This window comes from Rhinoraja longicauda, chromosome 20 (assembly GCF_053455715.1).
Source record: "Rhinoraja longicauda isolate Sanriku21f chromosome 20, sRhiLon1.1, whole genome shotgun sequence".
Classification (NCBI taxonomy): Eukaryota; Metazoa; Chordata; class Chondrichthyes; order Rajiformes; family Arhynchobatidae; genus Rhinoraja; species Rhinoraja longicauda.
Window position 1 is genome coordinate 8,101,863 of NC_135972.1, and position 27,399 is coordinate 8,129,261.

The 27,399-nt window shown below is 42.6% G+C and overlaps 1 protein-coding gene across 1 annotated transcript in view; it reads left to right on the forward strand.

The window, feature by feature from the left end:
* Positions 1–27,344, forward strand: part of efcab6 (EF-hand calcium binding domain 6) — a 61,481-nt gene extending 34,137 nt beyond the window's left edge. Inside the window, exons 18-31 of the mRNA XM_078416503.1 lie at positions 1,360–1,490; positions 2,766–3,001; positions 5,379–5,475; positions 5,925–6,043; positions 9,386–9,613; positions 12,730–12,885; positions 13,791–13,986; positions 15,756–15,941; positions 18,727–18,951; positions 20,140–20,340; positions 21,200–21,368; positions 22,356–22,540; positions 25,492–25,641; positions 26,886–27,344. Coding sequence (XP_078272629.1) covers positions 1,360–1,490; positions 2,766–3,001; positions 5,379–5,475; positions 5,925–6,043; positions 9,386–9,613; positions 12,730–12,885; positions 13,791–13,986; positions 15,756–15,941; positions 18,727–18,951; positions 20,140–20,340; positions 21,200–21,368; positions 22,356–22,540; positions 25,492–25,641; positions 26,886–27,005 — 2,399 coding nt within the window. The 3' untranslated portion in view covers positions 27,006–27,344. The remainder of the gene's footprint in view (positions 1–1,359; positions 1,491–2,765; positions 3,002–5,378; positions 5,476–5,924; positions 6,044–9,385; positions 9,614–12,729; positions 12,886–13,790; positions 13,987–15,755; positions 15,942–18,726; positions 18,952–20,139; positions 20,341–21,199; positions 21,369–22,355; positions 22,541–25,491; positions 25,642–26,885) is intronic.
* The last annotated feature ends 55 nt before the right edge of the window (positions 27,345–27,399 follow it).

A 27,399-nucleotide genomic window follows, 5' to 3' on the forward strand; every position in this document is an offset into this window, starting at 1 on the left:
CAGCCAACTAGATTGCATCATCCATAGTCAGCCATGACCGAGGGGGCCTAAGAAGCCTCTGGCTCCAGACTCGAATCCATCCAGGCGATCTGTGCCTGAGTTGCAGTAGTCTCCTGCCTGGGGGGCAACAATATGCTCCTCCCCCCTCCCCCTTCCCAGATCTCCCTCTATCTTCCTGTCTCCACCTATATCCTTCCTTTGTCCCGCCCCCCTGACATCAGTCTGAAGAAGGGTCTCGACCCGAAACGTCACCCATTCCTTCTCTCCTGAGATGCTGCCTGACCTGCTGAGTTACTCCAGCATTTTGTAAATAAATACCTTCGATTTGTACCAGCATCTGCAGTTATTTTCTTACACCCAATATGCTCCTGGTTGTCGATCCCATGCTTTTGTAGAGCAGCAGCCTCCTCTTAAGTGCCAGCACCTTTGGTTGGAGTGGCTGAGAGTCATTACGCCTTTGAAGATTGCCAATGGTATTTGCGTGTTCCTCCAAAGAAATTGGAACTTCTGAAGATCTGAAGGGTCTGAAGAAGGGACCCAACCCGGAACGTCACCCATCCTCTTTCTCCAGAGATGCTGCCTGAGCCGCCGAGTTACTCCAGCACTTTGAGTCTATCTTAGAGAGGTCACCTTAGTGACTGAGTGAGGCTCCTTGGGCACCTGTTTTATTTACTCCTTTAATAGCTTGCCAAAGATGGTGGTTTGGGATATGTCCAAGAGCAGGTCATCTGTTTATTTTTTCAGTGCAGGCTCTCAGAAAAAGGAAGAGGAAAATCTTGAACTGAAAGAAGGGAGAAATGGGGATTACCAGGTAGAGAAGATGTTTCCTATTGATAGAGCAGGTTCCAAATGTGGGCCCAGTAAGGGGTAGAGCGTTCAGGACTTAAATGAAGAGAAAAAAAGACACGACCTGCTGAAGTAACTCAGCGGGTCAGGCAACATCTCTGGAGATCATGGACCCTTCTTCAAACTGATTGTGGTGGTGGGGAGGAGGAGGGGGGGGGGAATAAAGCTGGAAGATAGATGGGGACAGGACAAAACTTGGCATGATAGGTGGAGAAACAACCCACAAAGTGCTGGAGTAACTAAGCTGGTCAGGTAGCATTCCTGGAGAACATGGACAGGTGACGATTCAGGTCGGGACCATTCTTCTGAGGAAAACAACGATGGATTAATTGGTGGCCATTTAAGGAATCAAAACTTTAGAGATACTTTTGTAAAATGGTGCTGAGCTGGAATTTCAACCATGATCTTGATAAGTGGTGACCAGCCTCAATGGCTGGATTACCTATTCCTGCACCTGTTTCTCACAGGAAACACTTAACATTTTAATTTTAAATGTATTCATCTGGATTACAGATTACAGGTCTGCAAATCCAGCAATTCCAATAAAGCAATGTCCCAATGAAGGCCCTGACTGGAAAATGAAACGCACGATTGCAGATGATTGTTTCCATATCATCTTGGAAAAAGTGAAACATTCATCTTTGGTAAGGCAATCTCCAGCTACTCTGAGGAAATGTTGCAGTTTTTGTTCGTGCTGAGAGAATATGTCACAGAGTCATATAGTATTGAAATAGGTCCTTCGGACCAACCCGTCCATGAAAGCCAATATGCCCCATCCGAGCAAGTCCCATTTGATGATACTGATGATGATACTACTTTATTGTCACTTGTACCTAGGTCCATGAGATTCATTGTTTTTGCATACAAAGTACACTTAAAGAGTCACCACAAAAGTGCCGACAAAGTCTCTTTACCTCTCAAGTTTTGGTCCATACCCCTCTAAAATTTTCTAGCCATGTACTTGTCCAAATATCTTTTAAATGTTCCTCAGAATCCTGCATGGAACCAGACTATTGGTGCTGCTCTCCTCTGAACGTTCTCCCCCCCCCCCCCCCCCCCACTCCAAAAACATCTGATGTTTTTGAGGGGAATGAGCACATGGGATTCCAGCACTCATTGCCCACTCCCTTTCCCTTTCCCGGTGGTCACCCGTCCATGTTCTGCCTGCACATTAGGTCCGACCACCTCACTATAACTCCCACATGACACTTTCATTCTCCCGGATGTCCATGAGGTCGTCCAGCTGCAGCTCCAGTTCCTTCACGCTACAACTGGATGCACTTCCCACAGGCATCATTGAGTCGTAGAGTGATACATGTCTCAGCTACACTAGTCTCACCTGCCTGCGTTTGGCCCTTATCCTCCAAACCTGTCCTATCCATGTACCTGTCTGTTTCTTAAACGTTGGGATGGTCCCTGCCTCAACTACCTCATCTGGCAGCTTGTTCCATGCACCCACCACCCTTTGTGTGAAAAAGGTACACCTCAGATTCCTATTAAATGATTTCCCCTTCACCTTAAACCTGTGTCCTCTGGTCCTCGATTCAGCTAATCTGGGCAAGACATTCTGTGCATCTACCCGATCTATTCCCCTCATGATTTTGTACACCTCTATAAGATCACCCCTCATCCTCCTGCACTCCAAGGAATAGAGTCCCAGCCTACTCAACCTCTCCCTATAGCTCAGAGCTTCTAGCCCTGGCAACATCCTCGTAAACGTCCTGGCAACACTCGCGTCACCCGCAGACACACTGGAAGTTCTCCTAACTTCCCCCATCCTGCGGGAGTAGCAAACCTGATGTGGTTTCTGTGAACAGTTAAGTTTGTATTTCTTTTACTGAGTGAACAATATTTTATAATCATGCTCCGGATTATCGATGATTAATTTAATTATCGATGTAATTTTTCTTCTTTGCAAGGATCTACGTACTTTGTTTGATCAACTGGACCGTAACCGCGATGGATTAATTACGATGTACGACTTTCGTACCCTGCTTGACAACTGCCCACTTACAATCATGATGACGGAGTATCATCGGTTTCTGGAGATGTTGGGACTTCAACCTGATTCAAAACTATCCTATTTGGAATTCCTTAGGATAATTAGGGTCATTGAGACCAAGCTGGGCCTCTTCTGGAATAAAGCGGCTTACAGGTTAGTGCATCCCTTTGCTTTTTAAAACTTGTTTTGTTATTATATTGGTTCATTACTGTTCAGTGTACCAGCTCGTTCCAAAGTGAAAATGTCATCTTTGAATATCAATGGAATGAAAAAAGTTCTTAAAATATACAAATCTGTGACCAGAAACTAAAAAAGGTTGGTTTGACAAATGTCAGTAAGAAGCAGGGCAAAATCTTCATAGGTTCATAAGCTCTAGGAACAGAATTAGGCCTTTCGGCCCATCATGTCTACTCCGCCATTCAATCAAGGCTGATCTATCTATCTTTCCCTTTCAAAACGCATTCTCCTGCCTTCTCCCAAAACCCTTGACACACCGGTACTAATCAAGAATCTATCAATCTATGGTAGTAAGAATAAAAGGTGTAGACTATTTTCTAAATGGGGAGAGAATCCTGAAATCGGAGGTGCAAAGGGACTTGGGAGTGCTGGTGCAGGATTCCCAAAAAGTTAATCTGCAAGTCAAATTGGTAGTAAAGAAAGCAAACTCAATGCTAGCATGTATTTCAAGAGACTTGTATACATAAGCAGGGATGTAATGTTGAGGCTCTATAAGGCACTGGTATAGCTGCATTTGGACTATTCTGAGCAATTTTAGGCACCATATCTGAGAAAGAATGTGTTGGCTCTGGAGAGGGTCCAGAGGAGGTTTACAAAAATGATCCCAGGAATGAGTAGGTTAACCTATGATGAGCGTTTGTCGGCACTGGGCCTGTACTTGCTGGAGTTTAGAAGAATGAGGGGGGACATCATTGAAACGTACAGAATAGGGAAAGGCTTGGATAGAGTGGATGTGGAGATGATGTTTCCACTAGTGGGAGAGTCTACGACTAGAGGTCGTAGCCTCAGAATTAAAGGGCATTCTTTTAGGAAGGAGATGAGAAATTAATTTAGTCATAGGGTGGTGAATCTGTGTGCCACAGAAGGCAGTGGAGGCCATCAGTGGATATTTTAAAGGCCGAGATAGATAGATTCTTGATTAGTACAGGTGTCTGAGGTTATGGGGAGAAGTCAGGGGAATGGAGTTAGGAGGGAGAGATAGATCAGCCATGATTGAATGGCAGAGTAGATTTGATGGGCCAAATGGCCTAATTCTACTATCTCTTATGACATTGTGATCTCTGCCGTAAAAACATCCAATGACTTGGCCCTTCTGTGCCATGAATTCCCCAGGTTCGCCACCTACTGACTAAAGAGATTTCTCCTCATCTCCTTCCTAAAGGTACATCTTTTTATTTTGAGGCCCTGACCTCTGGTCGTAGACTTTCCCACTAGTGGAAACATCCTCTTCACAGCCACTCTACACAGGCCTTTCTTCAGGGCTGAGCTAATAAACCCAACAATTTTTTTAATACATGCTAGAGACTGAAAATATAAAACATCATCTTAATGAGACATTAGGAAAAGATATGAAGAATTTAAAGATAAAACCAGCAAGAAGAAAGCCAGAGACTCATTGGGGATGAGGGACGAGTAGGTGAACGAGCAAGATAAGCTCTCTTTGTCTTTTTTCCAATTCTTCCCATACTCTCTCTGCCTTAGATACTTCTTCATTTAAAAAATTTCTTTATTCCTATCAAAGTGATCATTGACAAAATGATCTGATCATGTAAGAGCGGTTTTGCAGTTTTCTCCTTCAGGTCTAATCTATGCCCACTCCAAATTTATGAATGAACTGTTTTCCATTTGACTATTGTTCCTGAATAGTTTTCTTCATTATATTTCTTTGAAGCATCGTTATATATAATATACACTATATAAAACCAAGTTATTGAGTTTAGTTTAGTGATACAGCATGGAAACAGGCCCTTCGGTCCACTGAGTCTGTGTCAATCAATGATCATCCGCAAACTAGTTCTATCTTACACATTAAGGACAATTTACTGAAGCCAATTAAACTACAAACCTGCACGCCTTTGGAATGTGGGAGAAAGCCGGAGAAAACCCACGCAGAACGTACAAACTCAGTACAGACAGCACGGTAGTCAGGATCGAACTCGGGTCTCTGGCGCTGCAAGGCAGCAACTCTACCGCTGTGCCACTGTGTTGCCGTTACAGAGTAATTTTGGTGTGGGAGGTTGTTGCTGATCTCCATGCGTGAGCGTATGTCTTCCATGCTCCTCTCCTTCCTCATCCGCGATACTCATGACAAAGCCACCCTTGCTTTTGCTCCTCCTGTCCCGCCAACACTTTTCTCTTGAACTTTAATTTATTATTCAGTATGTCGGTTCGAACTTGGGGGGGGGGGGGGAGGAGCATGCTGGTGGGGTGGGGGGGGGGGGGAAGATTTTCTTGCACCTGTGATCGAGAGAGCAAGAGTGTTTTTCGAAGGATCACTTTCATTTATTCGCAGCTCGAGAGATGATGCAGATAACACTTTCCAGCTGTGCGAACAGGTTCATGAATACCTAGCTCACAAAGCCAAGACAAAGTGGCACGAGATGATCAAGGTGAGAATAAAATTCAGAAGCAACGTGATGCTCCAATAATTTATTTTGGCTCATTGTTTTCTATCTGTAATTGGTTAGGAGATTATAACTTCCTGGTCTCACATCTTTTTTTTACATTCTTCACTGTTATCTCTGTTTCACTAAGTTAGGGTCTCTTGAAACATTCTCAATGATAAATTATATTGGTTTTAATAACGTGGCCAAAATCCTCTATTTTGAGCCCAAACAGCAAATTCCATTAGTTTTAAACAATATTTTTGATTGTTCAATCTCCTGCCCAAACGTTTTGCATAACGCTGAATATTAATTCATGTAGCCGGGCAGTGTGTTAAATGTAATTAGAACAAAATGTTTTCAAAACTTTGCAATTAAAAATATTCTTCGGCACACTTGGTGCAGTTCAAGTAATGGAGCTGGATATGGATTTAACCGCGTGTTATTTTTTCCAGGGCTTTCATCGGATTGATTCTGAAGGTAACCTCATTGTGCACAAGAAGGACGTAAGGGATCTCTTATGCCGGCCCTGTTGGCCAATTTCACCCAAGCAATTTGAAACATTTTGGTCCTGGTAATAACATTTCATTCGTCTTCATTGTCACCTCTTGTCTTCTGAAATGGAACCTTGGTAACTGGAGTTGTATCGTGATGAAATGGTCTTTCATTGTGTCTAAGCTGGAGAGAGTGTATGCTTAAAAGTTATTCAACTGTAAGAGAACTGCAATGTAGCCCAGATTGTCCCTCACTTGACATCCATGTCCATTTCCTTTGTTGTGTACGATGTTATAAGGAGAAAGTTCTTTGATAATTCTCTTGTTCCCACTACCAATCCCTCTCCTCTCTCTAAGCACTAGGTTATGATATCAATTCTAGCAAGTCAAATGCTGGACAAAGATTAGCCTGGAGTCCAGAGGTGTTCCAGACTTTCCTGAGCCTGCTGATATTATTTCCCGCCTTGCAACTAATTAATCTTAAATCATATTTGGGTCACGGAATTCTGATTTTTGGCCCCATGAATGTTTGTGCCTGCAATTGTCTTGTCTTTGTGCACAGGAATACCCGTTTTATAACTTATTTTCTCACCTGCTCCCCATCTCACGCAAGCATAGAGTCATAGAGAATGGAAGCAGGCCCTTCGGCCCAACTTGCCCACACCGACCGACATGTCCCAGCTACACTAGTCCCACCTGCCCACGTTTGGCCCATATCCCTCCAAACCTGTCCTATCCAAGTACCTGTGTAACTGTTTCTTAAACGTTGGGATGGTCCCAACCTCTACAACTACCTCCTCTGACAGCTCGTTTCATGCACCCACCACCCTTTGTGTGAAAACGTTACGCCTCAGAGCCAATGACATTCCATAAAGTTAATCTTCTAGTCAGGACGCATGGGAAGAGTGGCTCCTCCTTATACCTCCATGATTATTATCTTGGAATGTTTTCTTTATATTAAAGGTGTTACCCAATTGATAATTTCTTGTTAAAACATAATGTAGACACAGGGAACTGCAGATGCTGGTTTACAAAATAAGACAACATGCTGGAGTAACTCCGTGGGTCAGGCAGCATCTCTGGAGAGCATGGATAGGTGACATTTCACAGATTGCTGGAGTAACTCCATGGGTCAGGCAGCATCTCTGGAGAGCATGGATAGGTGATGTTTCATGTCGGGGGATGGACGCCAAATTTTCTGTAGTACTATTAACTAATCATACTAAAATATGGATTCAAATGAACTTAGCTGTATAATGATAAGTTTGAAATCATAATCTTGGGTGCAAAGCAGTGTAATATCAGATATGCTGCAGTATCAGTAGTAATTATTTCCAGATCAAGTGTCGCATGAGTAACCAAAGAATAAGAGAGTAAAGGTCTCTCTACTCCGGCTTCAAAGTGTTTTAGTTCAAATTTCAAGGAAGCAGCAACAAAGATTGTGCACTATATGTAATTAGATTGGATTTGTAATTGGATATGTAATTAGATCCAGTTCTGCCCTTGGATTAGAGAATAGCCCCCTAATCCTTTCCATTAGTCAGGTTAAAAGGTTAAAGGGTTGTTAAAGTGAGCATGAATCAAAATTACATACAAGTACCTACCAAAACACATAAAGTTACAAGACTATTTTTGCACAAAAATACATTTTATAAGCATTGTCTTAAAATGATGCTTGTCTTTTCTTCAATCTGTGTTTTGTGTGAGCTTGCACAGCATCCATAAGAATGTTTCAATTTTTTTGCCAGCACACAGTTACTTGTATTTCATCGCCTATATCTCTCATTTCCCATTCCCCTGACTAGTCTGAAGAAGGGTCTCGACCCGATACGTCACCCATTCCTTCACTCCAGAGATGCTGCCTGACTTGCTGAGTTACTCCAGCTTTTTGTATCTATCTTCCCTCTCCTAAAGTTAAATTATATCGTGGCTGAGATTTTGCCGCAATGATTGTGATTAATTGGCTCATTATGTAACTTTGGTTCATAATTTATCCACACTTTAAGCAACGTTAAGGTCCAACAGGGCCAACACACTTTAAAGGGATTGGCAGGAGATTCATTTATCATGTTAACTCAGTTACTGCACTGCACTATAAATCAAGTGACAAAATGTAAACACAAAAATATTTTACTTGACATACCACTGGGCAAAGGAAAAATGGAACGGTGAGGAATCGTTCATGATGTCTTGCCTGTGCAGGGCACCTTCAGCAGAAGATCCAGAAAGAAATGTCAAAACAACATGAGCATTTTTGTCCCCTAATGTTTTGGGAACCAAGAGAAAGGATTTCTACAGATATTCATCCTCAAAGTTTCATTCTTCAGATCGAGTAGTCAATACCTACATCTGATCCACAGAACAATTGGCGCTCCTGTCTTTTATTAGTGAATCACAGAGCACACAACAAATAGAGAAGCATTAGGGCAGTGGACAACTGTTGCAGATTTGGTAGAATTTGTGCCTTATTGCAAACCCTTGAGATTGAAATCTAATTCCGTTGAGAGGGACATCTCGGACATTGGAGGTACTTCCTCTCGGGTATTAAATTGAAGCTTTTTCTTCTCTCCCGGGTGGATGCACTAATACCAGGAGTCAATTGTGAGTAGGAAGTTTATCCACATTGTGCTTACCAATATTTATCCCACAATCAAAATCACAACAAAAAAAAATCTTTGGATCTTTACTACTGTTTGGGGAAACGTATTGTGTGTAACTGTGTGTCGTACTTTGAAGCAGTGACCAAACATCAAAGAAGACTACACTGACGAGAGAACATTTGGGATATAGACAATAGACAATAGGTGCAGGAGGAGGCCATTTGGCCCTTCGAGCCAGCACCGCCATTCAATGTGATCATGGCTGATCATTCTCAATCAGTACCCCGTTCCTGCCTTCTCCCCATACCCCCTGACTCCGCTATCCTTAAGAGCTATATCTAGGTCTCTCTTGAATGTATTCAGAGGATTGGCCTCCACTGCCTTCTGAGGCAGAGAATTCCACAGATTCACAACTCTCTGACTGAAAAAGTTTTTCCTCATCTCCGTTCTAAATGGCCTACCCCTTATTCTTAAACTGTGGCCCCCTTGTTCTGGACTCCCCCAACATTGGGAACATGTTTCCTGCCTCTAACGTGTCCAACCCCTTAATAATCTTATACGTTTCGATAAGATCCCCTCTCATCCTTCTAAATTCCAGTGTATACAACCCTAGTCGCTCCAGTTTTTCAACATATGACAGTCCCGCCATTCCGGGAATTAACCTAGTAAACCTACGCTGCACGCCCTCAATAGCAAGAATATCCTTCCTCAAATTTGGAGACCAAATATCTGGGGAGGGGGATGAAAAGCACTCTTTCTGGGGTTTTTTTCCCCCATAGGCTTATTTAAATTTCCTTTTGCATGTTATTTTGTTCCCTGCAGGTATGATCCAGATAATAAAGGGCAAATGACTTACTTTGAGTTCCTCCAGAAGCTAAGGAGTAGGTTTGGATCACACTTTCAGACAGACAAAAAACAAATTGCTCCAGAGGCCAAAATCAACTTGATGGACGAGTCGAGTGAACAACATGCGGTCCACGCAGACAGCACGCAAAAACAGAAAGTTCACACAGGCAAATTTGATATTTATGAGTTAAGAAAACAACTCAAGTAAGTAGAATGTTTCTAATTAAAGAAGTTACAATGAGTTACAAAGGAAACTCCAAGCTGTGCGTTATTGCATGTGGTATGTCAGTCTGCTTGGTTGTATAATGCCCATCATTGCCACTCTGGGCAAAACTATCTCCAAGATTGTGCAGATAAGTGAACAGGCTTTAAAACAAAAAGAAAACAAAATGTTGCTGCGGTTGGAAATCTAACATGAAATCAGGAAATGCTGGAAACAGCAAGTTAAGCGATAGACACAAAATGCTGGAATACCTCAGCAGCAGGCAGCATCTCTGGAGAAAAGGCATCAGTGACATTTCGGGTCGAGACCCTTCTTCAGACTTGAGTTACGTGGTATCTCTGAACAGAGGGAGATGCTGGTGGATTAAACCAGTATAGGTTTCTTCCCTCCCTGCCTTGACCTGCCAGCAGCACTGCTATTTCTACATCCAGTTGCTGCTAAATGATTTCTCGTGTCGTTGAAGAGAATCTCTTGTCAAAAATCCCATTTGAAAATGTGCAGTGGATCATCAATGCTGTAGAGAATAAGAGGAAAAACTAGAAAACAGAAACAAAGGGAGGATTTGGAGGGGTGGGGGGGGGCAGCAGACTTTGTTAGTTGTCTTGGGGGGAGAGACAGAGAAGGGGTCTTCCAGTGAAAGTAAAGAGTTGGTACATATGGAGTGTGAGGATGCAGATATTTAAGTAGGTAGGTCGTAAAAGACAGCTCGCATTAAATTAGCGCGCAACATAAGCTTTTCACTGTACCTCAGTACACATAACAATGAACTAAACTGAAATTGAAATAAATTAAACTGAAATAAGAAATACGGTAAGTATCAAAATGAACTGAAAGAAATGGTAGAGTGAATGTTTGAATGGAGGCAGACGGAGAAAGAGAAGTTAACTGTCGGTTAGAGTATGGAGGATGGTATTGTAAATTTGATGGTGTTGGAGTAGGCAGTATATCTGGATCAGGGAGGGTTTTAGATTGTTGTGAGCTAGGTTGCCATTGAAGGTTGACTGATTGTTAGAGAAACTCTTATTTCCTTATCACACTTCTGCTTTCAGTTTAATCCGTTGAAAACAAATTTTAATGCACTATTTTTTCGAAGATCAAATATCAATGAACCTTCTTTAAAATGGAGATCATTTAAATGTATAATTCAGAATCTTTTCAGAAGGTGTCTAAAAGGAATCTCAAAGTATAGTGGGATTATGTTTCAAATGTGCATGTCCAACTCTGGGTGTGAAGCCTGTGCATTCACTGTAATTAACTGTGGCTCCATACAACAAGAGTTCAAATCATCAAGTTGCTATTTATATCTAAATGATGGTTTGAAAGAGCAATTTTCTTTTTCATTCATTCACGAGATATAGGTACTGTTGCCAAAGTTAGCATTTATTGATCTCCTCACATTATGTTCAAAACCTCAAAGTTTATGCTGCAGAAGGAAGCCATTCACCCATTCAAAATAGAACGTTTCAGTTTAAAGACTAGTTTTGTTGATTTTGTCACATTAAATGTTTATTCAGGGACTTTGTGAATATGTTCTGGGTTACTGCCTCTAGTACCCCATCCAACCCCATTATTCTTAGTCTGAATCAGAAGGAAATTACTGTCTGACTCTTAGTTGTACATTAGTTTAAAGATACAACGCGGAAACAGGCCCTTCGGCCCACCAAGTCCACGCCAACCAGCGATCCCCGCACGCTAACAATATCCTACACACTTTAGGGACAATTTACAATTTTACAAAGCCAATTAACCTATAAACCTGTACATCTTTGGAATCTTTTAATCACTTGTATTTTTTTAAAAGACACAAAGAAGTACTGGAGTAACTCAGCGGGTCAGACAGTATCTCTGGAGAACATGATCAGTAGAATAGTCCCAACCCAAAACACCACCTATCCATGTTCTCCAGAGATGCTGCCTGACCTACCAAGTTAGTCCAGCACTTTGTAAACCTGCTCTACCACCTCAGGTATCTGGTAACCATGTACTTGTCCCTCCCTGAATGCATAACCTCGTACTTCTGTGGAATTGAATTTTATTTAATACTTTTACTTTCACCTGACCTAACCTGCTGCAGTTTTACATGGAATTATTGAGAATACATCTAGACCTTTTGGTTCTGTTTGTAATAGTTTTTTCACTCACCCAGGAGACAGTGTCTGATTGAATCTAGGATCAAGGGTTTGTTGAATGAGGAGAAATTGAACCAGGTTATTCCTGTGCTCACTGGAATTTAGGAAAATGATAGAAGCTAGGGCAGCACGATGGCATGGCGGTAGAGTTGCTGCCTTACAGCGCCAGAGACCCGGGTTCGATCCTGACTATGGGTGCTTGTCTGTACGGAGTTTGTACGTTCTCCCCGTGACCTGCATTGGTTTTCTCTGAGATCTTCGGTTTCTTCCCACACTCCAAAGACGTACAATGGTTTGGTATAGATGTAAAATTGTCTCTAGTGTGTGCAGGGAAGGGTTAATGGGCGGGATCGCTGGTCGGCGCGGACTTGCTGGGCCGATGGGCCTGTTTCCACGTTGTATCTCTATTCTAAACTAAACTAAACAAAAGATTGAAAGGACAAACATATGAAGCCCTCTCCTTTGGATACCAAGTTTACTGGGGTTGGAGTAGTCTTACAGGTAAGGATTTAGGATAGAGATGTGGAAAAAAATATTTTCTCAGAAAATTGAAAATCTTTCACATCCTCCATCTCAGAAAGCTGTCGATAACCAATTATTGAGGTGATTATTAGATTTTAGATCACTATCAAATGATATATAGTTCAAAAGGAAAATTGAATGAGAAGCAAGATATGGCTGTGAACAGCTCCCAGGCTCAAGACTAGGTGGATACTTTGGTTTCTGCTTCATAGGTTGTTAAGCTCATAAGGCTAGAAAATGGGTGGTGCAAATGGGCTCGTTCACTTAATGGTGGTACATTGCCTTCTTTATCATTTATGGATCATAACATGTTGGTACTTTTATTTCAGTACTATTTAACTAACAATGGAAACATATTATTAACTGTATTACTACCGACAAAATTAATAATATGGAGCGTGATTGTGATTATTAACCCAATTTTTTGTTTCAATTTGACCTCCAAGAGCGAAGTTCAGGGATCACCACAAAGGCTTCATTGAGATCTTTTCTAAACTTGACAAATGTAATGATGGCTCCATTACGATCAGCGATTTTCAGAGTGTGCTGAAGGACTACAACTACCAACTGGGACAAGATCAGCTCAGGCACCTCCTGCTCAGGTATGGACATAACGCGGCTGAAAACGACCTAATGCAACTCTTGCATAAGGCAGATGGAGTCATAGAGCGTGGAAACAGGCTCTTCGGCCCAACTTGCCCACACCGGCCAACATGTTCCAACTACATTAGTCCCACCTGCTGGCGTTTCTCCCTTATCTCTCCAAACCTGTCCTACCCATGTACCGTCTAACTGTTCCTTAAACATTGGGATAGTCCCAGCCTCCACTACCTCCTCTGGCAGTTTGTTACATACACCCACCACCCTTTGTATGAAAACGTTACCCCTCAGATTCGTATAAAATCTTTTCCCTTTCATCTTAAACCTATGTCCTATGGTCCTCGATTCACCTACTCTGGGCAAGAACAAGTGCATCTACCCAGATGCATCTACCCAGCACATCTATCTATTCCTCTCATGATTTTATATACCTCTATAAGATGATCGCCCCTTTAGATCTTTAGCATATTACTGTTTGTGAATTAGGAAAACCTAACTGGAGAGCCCGTCTTCACAGATATTTCATTATTGAAGAGGTTTCATTGTAGGAAGCCACATGGCGCAGCTGGTAGTGCTGCTGCCTTACTGCGCCAAAGACCCAGGTATGATCTCGGGTGCTGTCTGTGTGGAGTGTGATTCTCACACATTCACACAGGGAGAATGTGTGACCACGTGAGTTTTCACACTCTCCCCGTGTCCCTGTGGGTTTTCCCCAGGTGCTCCAGTTTCTTCTCACGTCCCAAAGACCTGCAGGCACGTAGGTTAATTGAACCTCTGTAAAGTTGGAAACATCTTTTGAAATCTATATTTACTAACCCTTGTGCTGAATTACCACTGAACTTGTTTTGAAATTTCTCTTTCACCTCTCCGCCATCTCATCCTCCATATTTCCATCACCCCGACTCAGGTTGGAAATCCCATTGCACAACAACAAGTTTTCATACTCTCATTTCTTGCGAGCCATTGAGGGTGTTGAAGACAAGACAAAGAATGGGTTGAAGCTTGCATTCATTCCACGTGAAAACTCTGATGTCTCTTCTCAAGAGAAAACGATCGCTAAACTAAAGGGAATGGTCGTCAAATCCTATGCGGCATTGTTTAAGGTGAGTGCCTTTGTTAAATATTAGCGTCATTGGTCAACATTACAGCATCAGGATAGCTATATTGTAAATAAGGTATGGTTCAGGTGGTCCTAACCGTGTACATTAACACCAACACACATCGCTGACCCTTCCTTACAGTAGCTATCCTCATGAATTTAGTTGCGCAAATAATTAACAATGTTTAGCGTAGAAAGGAACTGCAGATGCTGGTTTCTACTGAAGATGGACACAAAGTGCTGGAGCAACTCAGCGGATCAGGCAGCATCTCTGGAGAAAAAGGATGGGTGATGTTTCAGATCGGGACCCTACTTCAGGCTGAAACATTTCTAAATGATTGACATATCATTACAAAGCATAAATATTGTCTACACCCATATGTAACTGATGCAATTTAATTAAAACATAGCTATTAATTAACATCCACAAAAACAATTCTGACCATCACTATTCTGTGAGGGTTGATGACTCCCTCAATGGTATTGATGGTATGCCATCTAATCTCATGGTATGCATCTAATCCCCAGTGTGTACTCAAATGGTATGCATCTAATCTCCAGTGTGTACTCAACTTACTCGCAGAAGAGGAAGTGCAAAAGGCATTAGCACGCACAATAGTTTCTGCAGAACGGCCATCTAGCCATCAGCATGATCTGCCCCAAGAAATTATTATTTCTTGATAATTTCCTTTTGCTTTTTCTTCTGTAGAGAAACAGCAAACACCACACCTCTCACCTCCCTGGTTTTCTAAATGACTAGAAGCTTGAACAAGTGTCAAGCTGGAAAGGGTACAGAGAAGATTTATGAGGATGTTGCCGGGACTAGTCTGAGCTATGGGCAGAGGTTGAGCAGGCTGGGGCTCTATTCCTTGGAGTGCAGGAGGATGAGGGGTGATCTTATAGAGGTGTATAAAATCATGAGAGGAATAGATCGGGTAGATGCACAGTCTCTTGCCCAGAGTAGGTGAATCGAGGACCAGAGGACATAGGTTTAAGGTGAAGGGGAAAAGATGTAATAGGAATCTGAGGAATAACTTTTTCACACAAAGGGTGGAACAAGCTGCCAAAGGAGGTAGTTGAGGCAGGTATTATCCAAACATTCAAGAAACATGGATAGGACAGGTTTGGAGGGATATGGAAAAAAGCGTGCAGGTGGGACTAGTGTAGCTGGGACATGTTGGCCGGTGTGGGCAAGTTGGGCTGAAGGATCTGTTTCCACGCTGTATCACTCTATGGCTCTATGAGAAGTGAGAGGCAGCCACACATACGTGATTCTTCCAGTCTCTACAAAATTTCACACGCATGCACTCTAAACTAAATCATTGTTATTGTAAGATCCTATTCATCTCCATAACATAATCAACAGAACTATGAAAGCACATGCTGCTGAGACAGGTTATTCTAATCATAGTTTTTCCTGTACTTTGCTAAAAAGGTTTCAAAAAACTAAATTACCTGCTCCAAATCCTGTATTTTAATACATTTCAATTTTAGTAAGGACACCTTCACTTTTCATAAGCGGTAGGAGCAGAATTAGACCATTCGACCCAACAAGTCTACTCATTCTATTCAATCATGGCTGATCTATCTCTCCCTCCTAACCCCATTCTCCTGCCTTCTCTCCATAACCCCTGACACACGTATTTGGCCTTATGCAAGAAATCCCATTGACGAAGAAGCCTTCAAAATGGTAAAGCCAAAACCTGAAGACAGTTTATTAATATTTTGTGTGCGGCATTAATCTTTGATCGTTTTTGTGTTTTGTTTCTCCAGGGTTTCAAATCGTTTGATAGAGAAGGAAGTGGAAAGATCAACTCCTTGGCCTTCCGCCAGGTGCTCAATAATGTATGCTTCAGAATGACGGACCGGGAGTTCAGCTACCTCCTCAGCAAATTGAAATCAGACACTGACCACATGGTGGACTGGCTTGACTTCCTGCAGACCTGCACTGTTTACAAGGTCAGCATTATTCGCCTCATAGACAGACACAAAAGGATGGAGTAACTCAGCGGATCAGGCAGCATCTCTGGAGAAAAGGAATAGGTGATGTTTCGGGTCGAGACCCTTCTTCAGACTGAGAGACATGGGAAAGGGGACTGAGCGATATAAATGGCACAGGAGAAATGAATGGAAGATAGTGAAGAGGAGGTATCCTTGCCCCTGTTTGACCTGATGCTATAGTTCGTTATTGGGATTGGAGTCACCGTTGAGGATTCCTTGGCGGCATGGTGAGTAGCCCAAGGAGTCCTCAGGTAGCCCAGGTAGAGTTGCTGCCTTACAGCACTTGCAGCGCCAGAGACCCGGGTCAATCCCTACTACGGGTGCCGTCTGAACGGGGTTTGTACGTTCTCCTCGTGACTGCGGGGGTTTTCTCCGAGATCTTCGGTTTCCTCCCACACTCCAAAGACATGCAGGTTTGTAGGTTAATTGGCTTGGTATAAATGTAAATTGTCCCTATTGTGTGTAAGATAGTGTTAGTGTGCGGGGATCGCTGGTCGTTGCGGACTCGATGGGCCGAAGGGCCTGTTTCCACGCTGTATCTCTAAACTAAACTAAAGCGCTTAACCAAGAAAACCAAGCCCAAAACCGACCGATCATACAAACTTATGCTGAGGACAATATCAAACTCCATATGCAATAATCAGCTACCTGCATGTTAAGAAGCACATTTATTTTTTAAACTGATCGTGTAGATGCAAGTATAAGAAAATAACTGCAGATGCTGGTACAAATCGAAGGTATTTATTCACAAAATGCTGGAGTAACTCAGCAGGTCAGGCAGCATCTCAGGAGAGAAGGAATGGGTGACGTTTCGGGTCGAGACCCTTCTTCAGACTGAAGAAGGGTCTCGACCCGAAACGTCACCCATTCCTTCTCTCCTGAGATGCTGCCTGACCTGCTGAGTTACTCCAGCATTTTGTGTGTAGATGCAAGTATATCATTGGGAATATCAAGTGGGCACTGCCCTTCACTGGTGTTTCAAGGAGTTAGGTCCATGACACCTCGGGAAGACTCGTTAGTTCTGGGGTCCCAGAAGAACCCCCCTCAATACCCGCTCTCACCACCTATGCTACCAGTATCTACTAGGCCTAACATGCCGAGTTCCTCCAGCACTTTTTTATTGTCTGCCAGCACCTGCAGTTCCTCGCTTCTGCTGAGTGCACATTTGAGATAAACAATCGTAGAATGTTTTAAATCCTGACCAGATTCCAGAATGCACATTTCAACTGATTTATTTATTCATCCAATTTAATTGTCACAGAGCTGTTCTCATTAAATATGAGAAAAATAACAGCTTTACTTTTGTATTTGAATGGATGAGTTAGTCTTCTCACTACTTTTAATAAAATACATCAATATATTTTAAATAGAAGAAAAATAAGAAAGGTATCCACAAGATATCACAATGGTGAGTATATGTTTTTATTGTAAAGTGATTATTTGCAAGCAACTGAACCATCCTACCTCAACCAGAGAGCAGTGCCTACCTCTGTGGTGACCCTCGGACTATCCTTGATTGGACTTTGCTGGCTTTACCTGCACTAAATGTCATTCCCTTATGTATATATACACTGTAAATGGCTCGATTGTGATCATGTATTGTCTTTCCGCTGAATGGTTAGCACGCAACTAAGACTTTCACTGTACCTCGGTACACGTGACAATAAACTAAGCTGAAACTGAATTGAACTGAAAAACATACAAAAACATTACAGCCACTATTACAGCCACAAACTAGTCTCTTACCTCCTGCCCTGGACTCTAGTTGCATCTTGGTGTTGGGTGGGTTGTGCTGTAACCTTAACGTTGCCTTTACAATACTGACAATACTATTGAGGAGCACCATTGCTACAAACAGCATCTATTTTTACATTTTAATGGTGTGGCCTGGAACTTGTTTTTAATTTAGAAGTATATTTAAGGTTTTGGATTTGTTTAAAGTTGCGACGTTCAGCATGGAAAAGTGCTCTTTGGCCCAATTTGTCCATGTCAACCAAGTTGTCTACCTGAACTAGTTCCACTGAGCTACGTTTGGCCCATATCTTTCTGAAACGTTTCTATCCATATGCCTGTCCTAATGTCGGGAACATGCAGAAGTTTAGTTTAGTTTTTAATTTGGAGATACACCGCGGAAATAGGCCCTGCGGCCCACTGTGTCTGTACCAACCAGCAATCCCCCCACACACATACACACTAGGGACAATTTACAGTTACACCTAGCCAATTAGACTACAAACCTGTACGTCTTTGGAATGTGGGAGGAAACCGGAGCACCCGGAGAAAACCCACGCAGGTCACGGGAGAACGTACAAACTCCGTACCGAAAGCACCCGTAGTCAGGATCGAACCCAGGTCTCTGGTGCTGTAAGGCAGCAACTCTACCGCTGCGCTACAGTGCCGCCCCTTAAGTGCTCCGTGTCCTTCACTAATGAACAACGAGCTGGGCCAAACTTAGCCAGCTGTTGTTTTTTTCCTCTTTCATAGGCGGGGTTTGTCTGTCCATTTTTCTAGTGGCTCCAATGTCTAAATCAGCTGTTAAATTGCCATCAGGCTGAAACCAAGCTCGCGCACATACAGCATAATTCTGATGGTCATTATTTTTCAGATGTTGCTGGCAGCTCCAGCGTTTGTCATCCATCCTTAATTACTGTCGATGTGGTAGTAAACCACCTACTTGCACTGCTGTGGTCCACTTGTGTTGTCTGTGGTATAGTTATTAACAAAATGTAATTCTGTGTTTCAGGCTGCGGAAGTGCCAGACAGGGAAAATCACACCGCAAGACCAAAGTCATCGCCGCAGTTATCAGTGGTTGATATCATGTCCCATATGCGGGAGGTTGTCAACAAATGTCTCTATCTTATTACTCAAGAGTTTGAAGACACTGACTATGCAAATATAAAAGTTATTTCCAAAAAGAACTTCAAAGAAATATTTTCCAAGCACTTCATGAGTATCTCTGATGAGCAGGTAAGTTCTGTGGAAATTATAATTATATCATTATTTTGATTCCTTGCTATGGATTCTTGAATTACACAATTTTATTAAAATAATATCAATAATTGCAATATTTGAATAACGATTTGCATTCATCATAAGCTCATAAGTGATAGGATCAGAATAAGGCCATTCAGCCCATCAGGTCGACTCCGCCATTCTATCATGGCTGATCTATCTTTCCCTCTCAACCACATTCTCCAGCCTTCTCCCCATTACCCCTGACACCCGTACTAATCAAAAATCAGGAAATTTCTGCCTTAAAATATCCATTGACTTGGCCTCCACAGCGGTCTATGGCAATGAATTCCACAGATTCACCGCCCTATGACTAAAGAAATTCCTCATCTCCTTTCTAAAGATACGTCCTTTTATTCTGAGGCTCTGGCCACCCTCTCACTAAAGAACTTAAAACGAAGAGGATTAAAAGGTTTCTTCCGCACCTTGGCTTTTGATTTCTATACCGTTAATTTAGTTAGTGAAATGTGAGATGGCTTTTTAACTCCAATGGTTGATCATGTCTTCCCAGGCAAAGAGTAATCAAACGTTGCATTGTACTGCAGACTGCGCTCCCTGCATTGAATAGTGGGGCACTTAGATAACAATGAGACAGACCCAGATAGAGTAGAAAACCATTTCCACCTCAACAAAATGATCACATTGGACTTACTTGAGAGCTCAGTTTCCACAACTCAGGTGACTGAGCTATTCTCTGTAAGTGCAGTCCCATTAGTTAGTACAAAAAAATGAACTGTACAGTGATCTCTAGGTGAAACGACACATATACTCACAATCCTGAAATGACACATATACTCACTATCTCCTCAAAAATTGTATCGCAGTGCAAACCTTCATTTGGCAATTATAGTTTGAGGAGATGTTGGTTTTCAAAATTATGGGGATTAGTACTGTAGAACTAAACTGAAAGTTGAATACGTGTTTCTTTAGCTATTAATAAGAAAAGACAAAAGGTATGGAAACAGTATTGGCATAGAAAAGCACTTGTTTGCATATTCAACATCTTCAGCTTGAGAACGCAGTTAAACGTTGATTAATTTCAAGCTTCCAGATCTCCAAATACACATTGCATTTGATGAGGGGGAGAAACAAAGTTGACTATAATTTGAGTGTCTTGTTGTTCGATTGTCACCCTTCTTGCAGTTTGAAAACCTGTGGAACCATTTGCCAGTCAACGATTATGGGAATCTCGAATACCACAAGTTTCTGAAGCAGTTCAGTGGGCAGGAGCCCCTGGAGGTAAAGACTAGCCGAACACCTTCACCGGCAAAGACGCCAAGTGCGAGCAGGTCTTCCAGTGCACAGAGCTGTAAAACACCAGCATCTGCCGAGAGTAATGAGAAGGTACGGACTGTTCACGATTCTGTTCAATCCCTTCTTCCAAGAAATTTACAAGAACGATCCCAGGAAGGAGTAGGTTAACCTATGATGGGCACTGGGCCTGTACTCGCTGGAGTCTAGAAGAATGAGGGGGGGGGGAGACCTCTCATTCAAACGTACAGAACAGAGAAAGGATTTGGATAGAGTGGATGTGGAGAGGATGTTTCCACTAGTGGGAGAGTCTAGGACTAGAGGTCATAGCCTCAGAATTAAAGGACGTTACAGGTGCCTGTACTGATTATATCCAATATTGATTTTACCTTACCTGGATGATTTTTATATAACAGACCTGTGAGTTGCTTATTTGTAATTATTGCTGCAATAATTTGAACCGGCTTCAGAAGCATGTTTACATGAGGAGGTGGTGGCTTCCATGCCACTGGCACATTCTGCCCTAAAATGCTTTGGCACAGCTTTTATTTGCCAAGTGACGGAATTGTTTTAAAAAGGCATCATAACACGGTGGCACAGTGGCGCAGCGGTAGAGCTGCTGCCTTACAGCCAGGCACCCGGGTTCAATCCTGACTACGGGTGCTGTCAGTATGGAGTTTGCACGCTCTCCCCGTTACCTGCGTGGGTTTTCTCCAAGATCTCCGTATTCCTCCCACACTCCGAAAGACGTACGGACCTGTTGGGTCATTGGCTTGGTATAAATTGAAAAATTGTCCCTAGCGGGTGTAGGATAGTGTTAATGTGCGGGGATCGCTGGTCGATGTGGACTCGGCCGAAGGGCCTGTTTCCACGTTATATCTCTGAACCAAAAACTAACACATTAAGAGTCTCCCCATTACCTAGCATTGATCTTTTCCTTTGTGTTTTGCAGTCGATTGAGCTGTCACAGCGATTAGCCTCTGCAACGCCATTCGCAAACTGTGAGGCAATTGAGCAGAGGCTGAAGAAGGATGTCAAGAAATTCTGGAAGGAGATACAAAGAGAATGCAGAGAAAAAGACACCGAGAAACAAGGTGAAATTGATGCTGCGGATTTTCAGGGTAGGTCAATCTCTTTTTCAAAAAAAAAATTCCTTCAATAATCGGAATAATAAAACTTCATTTGTATGTTCCACTTCAAATGAAAGACACAGTTAATGTAGAAACAAGGAACTGCCGATGCTGCTTGATACACAAAAGGACACACAATTCCGGAGTAAATCAGCAGGTCGCGCAGCATCTCTGGATAACATGGATAGGTGGTTTTGGGTCGAGACCCTTCTTCGGACTGTGTTCAAAACAATCTACCTCAGAAGGCAGTGGAGGCCAATTCTCTGAATGCATTCAAGAGAGAGCTAGATAGAGCTCTTAAGGATAGCGGAGTCAGGGGGTATGGGGAGAAGGCAGGAACGGGGTACTGATTGAGAATGATCAGCCATGATCACATTGAATGGCGGTGCTGGCTCGAAGGGCCGAATGGCCTCCCCCTGCACCTATTGTTTATTGTCTATTGTCTAATCAATGTTTTGGATCTGAGACCCTTTGTCAAGATGCTGACTGTTTCTCTGACCACAGATTTTGCCTCACCTGCTGAGGACTTCCAGCATTCTCGGTTCTCATTTTCAGATTTCCAGTTTCAGTCGTTTAAAAAAAAATGTTGATCTTCTCCTGACTGCTTCCTCAGTTCAGGATCAGTTTGGGATAGAGTGCCATTATTGGTAGCTGTGTCCACAACCCATGAGCAGATCAAGAAGAAATAAAAATGCAGTCAAGTTATATAGTTTGGCAGTTAGCCTGACAAAATACGTTTAAAGTGTTTGAAATATATCAGAAAGATGTTCAAAATATGTTTGCATAAAATGGGTGGTTTGTGAGAAACAAAGACATATATATACATATATGTGAAAATGAAAGAAAAATTAGAGAATATTTTGTTTTAATGAAGTTGACGACTGGAAATCTGTCGTTATTTAGCTTGATGTTGATTAATTTTATATACTGTGTATATATATATATATATGTGTGTGTCTTCAAATTTCTATCTTCCAGCTATATTGAAGAAATTCTGCATATCTGTTAAACCAGAGGAGTTCCAGCAGCTGGTAAAGAAGTATGAAAGTAAGAACACTGGAAACTTCACATACAATGAATTTATTCAGCACCTTGTTTTGTCAATGGGGCAACTGGAAACGAACCCTCTGCAGAGAATGAGGATCCCACATCCAAAGGTGCCGGTATGTACAATGAGGGGCGCAGCTGTGTAAGAAATTGCTGCGAATTGTGGGCGCAATCCAGACCATCACAAAAACCATCGATTCCATCTATACTTCACGCTGCCATGGCAAGGCCAGCAGCATAATCAAGGACGAGTCACACCCCGGCCACTCCCTCTTCTCCCCTCTCCCATCGGGCAAAAGATACAGAAGTGTGAAAACGCACACCTCCAGATTCAGAGACAGATTCTTCGCAGCTGTCATCAGACAACTGAAACATCCCACCACAACCAGACAGCAGTCCTGAACTACTATCCACCTCATTGGTGACCCTGGGACTATCCTTGATCAGACTTTGCTGGCTTTACCTTGCACGAAATGTTATTCCCTTATCATGTATCTATACACTGTAAATGGCTCGATTGTAATCATGGATTTGTCTTTCTGCTGACTGAATAGCACACAACAGAAGCTTTTCACTGTACCTCGGTGCACGTGACCATAAACTACACTGTGACTGTTAGTAGGCTGGTACCCACAGCCCTGGACTGTTGAATCCAGAACCAGGAGGTTGAATCCCACTATGGTAGCTGGGTTATTTAAATTCAAGAACTTTGGAATGAAATGTTAGTGTTAGTAATGATGACCAAGAAACTGCCAGGATTTGTAAAAACTGATTTGATTTAGTTTCGAGATACAGCGTGGAAACTGGCCCTTCGGCCCACAGTCCACACTGCCCAGAGATTCCCGCACACTGGCACTATTTTACACACTAGGGAAAATTTACACGTCTTATCGAAGCCAATTAACCTACAGACCTGTACAGCTATGGGATGTGAGAGGAAACCAGAGCACCCGGAGAAGACCCAGGTGGCCATGAGGAGAACAAACAAACTCCGTACAAGCTGCTCCCTTAGTCAAGATCGAACCCTGGTCTCTAGCGCTGTAAGATAGCACCACCGTGCTGCCCGGTTCAAAAAGGAAAACCCACCCAAGTCTGCCTTCCAACCACTGTGACCAAGGTTGAAATGACCCAGGCTCTCAGTTCAGAGTGCAGTTAAAGATGGACAGTAAATAATGGCCACAAACTTGAACAGGAATGAAGAACCCAGCCTGTGCTACTGTGGAGGATATTTCACGTGTACCAATTGACAGGACCTTCACAGTGAGTGGTAGGCGTGTGGGGAGTGCTGTCGAACGCATGGGCCCGAGAATACAAGCACAGAGTTCCCTTAAAGTAGGATGGAGAGGCTGTTGAAGAAGGCTTTTGACACGTTTCCCTTCATCAGTAAGTGCATTGAGTACAGAGGTTGGGCTGTATTGTTGCAGCTGTGCAAGACATTGGTGAGACCTCACTTGGAATATCACTGTTCAGTTTTCATCACTCTACCACAAGAAAGATGCCAATAAGCTGGAAAGGGTGCAGGGAAAATGTACAAGATGTTGCCATGAGTTGAGGGACTGAGTTATAGGGAGAAGTTGGGTAGGCTAGGAGAGACTGAGAGATGATTTAAAAAGTGGCTAAAGTCACGAGGGCAATAGATAGGGTGACAGTCCAGAGCCTTTTATCCAGAGTAGGGGAATCAAAATCCAGAGGACAAAGGTTTAAGGTGAGAGAGTAAAGATTTAATAGGACCTTGTGGGGCAACTTTTCCACACAGAGCATGGTACGTATATGGAACGAGCTGTCGGATGAAGGTGTTTGAGACAGGTACCATGACATTTAAGAGACGTTTGGACGGGTACATGGATAGGAAGCAAATGAGAAAAGGGACATTTTGGTCAGCGTGTCAGAACAAAGGGCCTGTTTCAGTGCTCTGAACTTTTTAAAACGCTACAATTCTAAAGAAAACAAAATAGTGATTGAATTCATTTTCACACACGATGCACTTTCTGCCACCTGCAAATGCAAAAGTTCTTTTTACTTCCTGAAAGCTGATTGACACCAGCCAAAGACACTGACCGGAGCTTCTGACTGGCTTGTGCTGTGTGGCTTCATGAAGGAAACTTTGAGAGCAGAGATAGCAGTCCAATATTTTTACCCCATTAATTGTAAGATGCAAATGCAAAATGATGAACATAATTCCATACTAGAGACCTTTCACAATGTAATAATTAGAAGCTTGTATCCTTACTAGAGAACCATTGGCACTTGTTTTTCTGGTTTGAATTAAAATAAAATAATTTCTTTTTTAATAACAAACTAATGGATTTTGACCAAGTAGTCATCTGTTCCATTGACTTGGCTCACTAGATAGCCTTTTCATCAATTTACAAGGGCTTTCCCTTGCAGCCATCTGCAACCAAAATGATGTTTTAAATGCAAGCTTTATTGTTGGTAAGACTGTTCCTTGTCAAGGCAAGGAATGAAGCAAGCAACACAAAGCTGTAACAATTTGTTTTTTATGGAATGTGTCAAGTTCCATAAATTTCAGGCCCTCTGCTCCAACACGCTGACCAAAATGCCCATCTACTCTGCTGCTATAATAGGACCATGACAGTATAATTTTTCACTTTTTTAACACTGCTTACAGTATGTCAAGCAAAATCTTTTTGAGGCCACAAAAACTACACTGCCCAAATTGCAATCATGCAGTGAAAAAGACTTGTGGTGTAAGCTTCTTGGAGAAATAATAACACTTTATGTTCTTCTAAACCCTTATCATGCTGCAAAATTCAAACCATATAACTTGTTCGTTTCCTTCACACATCGCTTGCTCGCCAAGCGCAGAAAGCAGAGGGACTGATGTGATCAGCCGTCTGACCACCGGTCTTTTCGTTCAGTTTTGTAGAAGAGTATTTAGCCAGCAGAGTTAATCAAATTGGCTACTTACAAAGTGAGCGGAGTGGGTCGTGGTTTCTCTTCAGGTGTACCAGGGCACTTCATCATCCCGCGACCTTGTACTGGCTTTCTTGCAGTTTTTCTTTCATTCTCGAGCTCGTGTTGAATTTAATCGTGGCCTCTCTTACAGATGAGCCCCGGAACAGAACATGATGCACTTACTCAATTAATGATGCGGATTCAGCCATGCATAACAAAGTGTTGGAAGCTGATGCGTCGGACGTTTAAAGCCTATGACGAGACAGGGAGTGGCTACCTCGCACTCTATCTATTCCGACAGGTTTGTACTCCACTCTTTTGTTACTGCTTCGTTTTGTTCATCCCAACGTTTTGCACAAAGACCGAGCAATCTCTTGGGTTAGTTTAGAGAACGCAGGGCAGAAGCAGGCCCCCCCCGGCCCACCAATCACTGCACTATCCTACACACACTAGGGACAATTAACTATTTTGCCAGGCCAATTAGCCGACAAACCTGCACGTCTTTGGAGTGTGGGAGGAAACCGGAGCACCCGGAGAAAGCCCACGCAGGTCACGGGGAGAACGTACAAACTCCGTACAGACAAGCACCCGTAGTCAGGATTGAAACTGCGTCTCTGGTGCTGAAAGGCAGCAACTCTACCGCTGTGCCACTGTGCCGCCCCCATTAGCAACTCGCTGTGCTGCCTCTGTGGCCCTTGCATCTTTTGTGATGTTGGTTGCTGTCAGGTGCTGATTATACAGGCGTTTTGGCATTCAGCGCTGGTTAAACGGCCAGTCCTGAAACTTTCACCCACTAATCAAATCAGGCAGTATTGTAAACAATTTTGTGAGGGAATATAATAATTTAGATGTGCTTATGAGATGATGGAAGCAATTGATTAAAGTTTCTTTAGGGGCTGGGGAGGTCACTAAGAGGTAATCTAGTTTAGTGCACGATAACCAAAAAAGAAAGCCTAGACAGTAGAAACAAGGAACTGCAGATGTTGGTTTATACCAAAGATATTGCCAAAGTGCTGGAGTTACTCAGCAGGTCAGGCAGCATCGTCGTCAGGAGACAAAGGGCGAGCCGGGGCTGAAGACTGGTCACACTGCGAAATGCACCCATCCCTTGTCTCCAGAAATGATCCCTGGTGTGTTCCCTTGGAACAACGCAGTGACACTTAATGACCTAATCACACCCAGAAGAAGGCACCAACACTTGTCCAAACAAAATGTGCAGGAAGGAACTGCAGATGCTGGTTTACACTGAAGATCGACACAAATTGCTGGAGTAACTCAGCGGGACAGGCAGCATTTCTGGAGAGAAGGAATGGGTGACGTATCGGGCCAAGACCCCTTTTTCGGGCCTCGACCCGAAACGCCACCCATTCCTTCTCTGCGTCTATCTTGTTCAAATGAAGAACTACTTTGAAATCAGTTAATTCCTACTTTGAGATAAACAAAAATTTACTTGACATTCACCGACCGAGATGTCTGTGACTTACTTTGCATGCAGTTGTCACAAATGTCCATTTTGAGTACTTAACTGTATTTTGTGTTGACTAGGTGCTGCGGCAGTATGGAATAAACCTGTCCGAAGAGGAATTTTACTACCTGTCTTCCTATTATGACAAGCACCTGCAAGGAACCATCTCCTACAATGAATTCCTGCGTGTGTTCCTCTGATTACACTGGGCTCTACCTGTACTTTTAAAATATAGCTTTTGTAGTGATAAGGCACTGTTTTTGGATGGTAAAGCTGTATTCTAGACTGTTGACAGCAGAGTTAGTTTTGACCAGACTATTTTATAAAACTTATTTTCAGTGTTTAGGAGGCATTATTAGAGAAGAATCTTTCTTTTTTTACACACTCCTGTGCCATTTGGTAAAAAGACAAAGGAATATTACTTAAGCAAAGCTGATTTAGCCAGTCACATAAATCTGTACTTAATAAAAATGAAAGAATAATGTATCATCATGTATTACTCAGGTAAATTTATAAAAATGTTCTGGTGACTAAATGTCACTGGCAGGAATATTGGCAAGAAATTTCTACGGTATGTAACCAGACAAAATAAAT